The sequence below is a fragment of the Cibotium barometz genome, chromosome 51, assembly GCF_041138505.1.
Source record: "Cibotium barometz isolate CiBa-2024 chromosome 51, ASM4113850v1, whole genome shotgun sequence".
Classification (NCBI taxonomy): Eukaryota; Viridiplantae; Streptophyta; class Polypodiopsida; order Cyatheales; family Cibotiaceae; genus Cibotium; species Cibotium barometz.
Genome location: NC_141096.1, coordinates 419,107 through 422,545, shown reverse-complemented (window position 1 = coordinate 422,545; position 3,439 = coordinate 419,107). Strand labels below are relative to the sequence as shown.

The following is a 3,439-nucleotide window of genomic DNA, read 5'->3' as shown; positions in this document are numbered from 1 at the left end:
TATATCCTAAGTAGCACTCATCGATGCCTAGCAACCAAACATCTATATGCCACAAGGAATGCAAGAATCTTGGTGGACTGTCCTGCTGAAATGTGCATTGAGCTTTCTAGGATGACAAATATGGAATCCCACAATGTTATGAAGAATGGTCCTTATCTTGAGCAACTTCAACAAGTAAGGGATCAATGGATAGCATTTGGGTCTCCACCAAAACCTCAACAAGGGATTCCAAAGGGTAGTCCTCAAAGAGTACCATGGGAGGTAATGATGTACAACCTTAGCTTGTCTTATTCAAGATGCATTTGGTGTTTTCTTTCTCATTTCATATTTTTATTTTTGATAGAGATTTCTAGAATACATTGGAGAAAAGTGTGCATCACGTGATTGTCATATGATAGTGAGCACACAAGAGATATTTGATGGTTGGATTACCATCATGAAGAGATACTCAAAGGGGGAGCTTTCATCTCAAGAGGATACCACCACAAAGAAGGGAAGGCAGCCTTCTCCCGCAACTTTTCGTTGCCTTATGGGTCTAAAGGATGGGGACATCCTCACATTACAAAAGGAAGTTAATGATGGACACATCGTCTTTCTTAGAAACAAATGGGACAAAGAGGATGTTGTTGACATGGAGACAAGGGCAAAGCAAATCAAGCAAGATAGGGTGCTCCATGAGGAGCTAGTTTCTCTCTTCAATGCCTCAACTCATGCTAGCAATAGTATGATGAAGAGTTGGGAAGATCTTGTTGCTGAATACGACATCACCAACGATGTATACACAAAGATTTTAGGTGTTTGCAGTGATTGGGTGTCAAAAAAGCTCACACGTGGGGCTGATGCAGGACCATTGCCAAATGGTGCAAAAGATATTGTGAACTTTCTTATTGTGAAGAAGCAAGATCCTCTTCATTCTTCTACTAGCTTACCTTGGCAAGTATATATTGTGGGGTGCAACCTTGAGGCATTCGATCTTATATACAATGTGTATAAAGATCCTATTACCATTGGTGTGGTTGTCCTAGAAGCGGCACATGGAGTTGGGGGCATGACATGGGATTCTATCATGTTTGGAAAGGTGGTCTTCACATTGTTAAAAATGACATGTGAGCCTAAACAATTCATTTTGTTGTCATTTCTCAACCGCAAAAAAATGGCAGCTATGGAGGAGGCCCTTGAGAATCTTTCATGCAAGTACCATATGCAAGTTGGAAGTGTTGACTTCCTACCAATGGCCAAGAGTCTTGCTTTTGGGGCCATGGATTCATTTGTTGTGTTGACACTTGTGACCATGGAGAAAAGCTTCATCAATCTAGATCGATATGTTGGAAATTCCAACAAGCCATGCATTTTGGATAATGAATCCATTGAAGCCATTGACAAAGAAGGAAAGGATGGAGAGCTTGAAGAAGAACAAACTATTGCAAAGGCCATATTTAGAAAGAAAAAGAAGGTCATCAAGGCTACAATCAAGGCATTCAATGATGCACATGAGGTTGTATGTGATATATTCTCATGTGGTGTTGCATCAACGCTCGCATTGGAACATCACATGAAGACTATTGCAGTGGTGTGCAATAGTCAAGAGCAAAGAGAGATTGAAGCGGCATGTTGGAGAGCCCATGAGAGCACCAACCCACCTACAAGTGCTCAAGAGGTTCCTCCCGTTGGTGCTCTAGCTCTTGACCTACCGCCGGAGGGTGTGGATGAATCAAGCCAAGACATAGCAAATATTATTATGAAAGAGAGGTTGAAGGCTACTTCAGGTGTTTGAACCTCTCTATCTCTAACTTTTGTCAATGAGAACACTATGGTGTAAGGTTGAACTTGTGTTTTGGAGGATGATTTCATGACATAACATTTCCTACATATTTTCTCATTTTGTGGTGCTATCTAAAGCAAGCCTTACAAGCCTATTTCTCTCAGTTTTGTGTTTATTGTTTAAGAGTCCTTATTTCTAGAAATATTTTCATCATATTGTACCTAAAATTGGTTGCAAAAAGTTTGTGCTTCTGTATTAAAATACAAGTATGAAGTACATGATAATGTTGGAAGAAATATTTTCTTGTATGGTATAGCTAGAATGCTTCAATCAATTGCTATTACATTACTTTGATCCAAATGTTGGTATTGGTTTTCTCTAAAGTTTTGTGTCCTTCAATATTTTGCCATGTGGTCAAATATATTAGAAGAAAATGTTTTGTGTCATACAACTACATTGAGTTTTTCAATTTCAATTGCAGTGCTTTGATTGAAACATTGGTATGACTTGTATTATCAAAGGTGTCAATGTGGTGTCTATTGATATTAGGCCACATGATCTAATATTTTTTCTCTTGAAATATGTTTTTCTAAGTATGCTCAACATGCATGTCCTACATGCACATCAATGTGGAATATTGTAGCATGTATGGAAAAATATTCTAAAATGTTCATTGCAACTATATACATTGTTGTATCTTAATTCAATAGTCATATAATATTACTTTTTGAGATTTTTTTGCCAAATGGTCAAAAATATATTTTGATGAAGTATCTACCATCCATGCATACTATTTTCATATTAAATTTAATGCCTTATACAATGTATATATGGAATAGTACAATAAACTTACCCCTATTGAACTATATATAATGTTTTTATCTTAGCTTACTAGCTCTAAAATGAAAAAAAAAACTTGTAAGAGACTAGATGTCTATTTTGTTCTTAACCTTTGTGTTGTATGATAGAATGATTCAAATTTGACTAAGAATAGTATATTTGCATATTTGGCAGATTTGAGCAGAGCAAACAAAGTAAGTGATGTGGCCTTGGCGAAAAGTGCTACCAAACTATGTGTGATACTTGATCTCAATGGTCTTCTTTTACAACATTGTTTTTCCACATCAAAGAGGTTCCAAAGTTTTCGAGTGGGCAAGCAATGGGTTGTTCTTCGACCAGGATGCATTGAGTTTCTTGAAGCTACATTTGCAAGATTCCAAGTGGGAGTTTGGTCTACAGCTTCACACAAAAATGTCATCGCAATAATCAATTGCTTGGAGAGCTATGCAAAAAGGAGATATCCTTTTTTCATGATTTGGGGACAGGAGAAATGCCATACGCATCCACTCAAGATCATTTATTGGCCAGACAAGATGGGGGTGGAAGCAATGTTCAAGCCCCTGGAACGAATATGGCAATGTTTGTGAACATAGCAAGACTATTTTGATAGATGATAGTCCCTACAAGGGGTGTCCTAACCCTCTTGAGAACTGCATCTATCCATAGACATTTGATGTTAACCAAGGAGACTCAATCTTAATTGAGGAACTTCTACCCTACTTGACTCGCTTAAGTGGATCCCATGATGCACGTGAAGTCATAAAATTTGATCGATATGGACTTGAGCCAGTTCAATATGGACATGAGTTGTACACACAATTCAAGGTTGTGATTGAC

General features: G+C 37.7%; 1 protein-coding gene across 1 annotated transcript; it reads left to right on the top strand.

Annotated features, from left to right (window-relative positions):
* Positions 1–391: 391 nt before the first annotated feature.
* On the top strand, positions 392–1,774 carry LOC147609177 (uncharacterized). Its single transcript, XM_086787441.1, has one exon. The coding sequence runs from the start codon at positions 392–394 to the stop codon at positions 1,772–1,774; it is 1,383 nt and encodes a 460-aa protein (XP_086643567.1).
* The last annotated feature ends 1,665 nt before the right edge of the window (positions 1,775–3,439 follow it).

Excerpts from the sequence above, each read along its gene's own strand:
- LOC147609177 (XM_086787441.1), top strand. The coding sequence starts at position 392 with ATGATAGTGAGCACACAAGAGATATTTGATGGTTGGATTACCATCATG.